The 1,425-nt window shown below is 31.0% G+C and overlaps 1 protein-coding gene across 1 annotated transcript, besides 3 other annotated features; it reads left to right on the top strand.

Moving 5' to 3' along the window:
- Nucleotides 1-438: 438 nt before the first annotated feature.
- On the top strand, nucleotides 439-1,176 carry EDI_038880 (uncharacterized protein; the record flags this gene model as incomplete). The annotated part of the gene is made up of 1 exon (XM_001741732.1): nucleotides 439-1,176. One exon carries the CDS (start codon nucleotides 439-441, stop codon nucleotides 1,174-1,176), a length of 738 nt encoding a protein of 245 aa, XP_001741784.1.
- Nucleotides 783-892: a microsatellite.
- Nucleotides 821-974: a microsatellite.
- Nucleotides 926-1,109: a microsatellite.
- Nucleotides 1,177-1,425: the final 249 nt, after the last annotated feature.

Raw genomic sequence — 1,425 nt, 5'->3', positions numbered from 1 at the left:
ACTATTCTCAATGACAAACTTATGTATTTAAATCAAATAAAATATCACTATGATTTGATAATTGTTGATTATATTTTTCATGTTTATTTATCAAAAAACATTCATTTCTTATTCTTCTGGTTTTGTCTTTTGGTCATGTTTGTGAGTTGTTCGTTACTAACAAGATGAAAAGACACTGGTTCGTGTTTCACTGGTTATGTGATACAATCTTCAACAACTCACTATTGTGATGAATGTTTCTTTTGTTCATACTATCTTCAAAAAACAAGAATCAAACAACAGAAAACATTCAAGTAGAACATGGTCAATGTAAGTACTAGAAACAAAGATAAAAACACGTTTTATTAAGAGTGTTGAAATGAACAACATTGATTAAATATGGTCATGAACTTCTTTCTAAGTTGAGTTCAAAAAAGAAAAAAAAACTGAAAAGAAGTAATGCAACAAAACACACCACAAAAACCACAAACACCATCAGATGAAAGTTATCGATTTTATCAACTCCTTCTATTTAACTTCTCACAATTTATTGCGGATGAAGACTTCAACAGATATTGGGATGTTTTCACTGGAGAAAAAGGATTTGAAACACTTGCACCAGAAGATAAACCATGGGAGACAGAAGGAGCAAATCTCGAAGAATATTTCAACTATGGATTTAATGAAAAGACGTGGTCGGGGTATGCAAAGAAACTGAGAGAGTTGTACAAAAACTCGTTAGCAGAAAAAGAAATCACAACAGTGGACACAACAGTCAAAACAAAACAAGCAATCATGGACTTAGAACCAAAAAACAAAATAAAAAATGAGCCAAAAATCGAGGAAAGCAAAGAAGAACCAAAGAAAGAAGAACACGGAGAACGAGGGAATGATAAGCATGAAGAAAGAAAAACACATCAAAGTGAGAAGAGAGATGATAGAGACAAAGAAAATAAAAGAGAAGATAGGGATAAAGAAAGTAAGAGAGAAGAAAGAGATAGAGAACGTAGAAGAGAAGATAAAGAAAGAGAGCGTAGAAGAGAAAGCAGAGACAAAGAAAGTAGAAGAGAAAACAGAGATAAAGAAAGTAGAAGAGAACGTGATGAATACAAAAGAAGAGAACATGAGAGTCGAAAAGAACATAGTCGAAGATCTAGGTCTAGAAGACGTGAACGATCACCACGAAGAAAACATTAGAAAATAGACAAATCAAATTTGTAATTGAAAATGGAATTAGTTGAATGATAATTTAATGATAATTTGTAAGTAAGTATTTGAGATATTTAGAGAAAAACAAAGAAAAGAGAGTAAAAAGGAAAAAGAATTAAATACAACGATTTAATTAAGTGGTACATGAAGAAGTAATTCTGACATGTCAAGAAATTGAAAAGATAGAAGTTAAAATTGAATAAGGAATAGCAGAGATAAAGACGGAAACAAACAAAA

This window comes from Entamoeba dispar, genomic scaffold, assembly GCF_000209125.1.
Source record: "Entamoeba dispar SAW760 scf_1105229463977 genomic scaffold, whole genome shotgun sequence".
NCBI lineage: Eukaryota > Evosea > Mastigamoebida > Endamoebidae > Entamoeba > Entamoeba dispar.
Note: the sequence above shows the minus strand (reverse complement) of the source record. Positions and strands in the feature narration are given on the sequence as shown.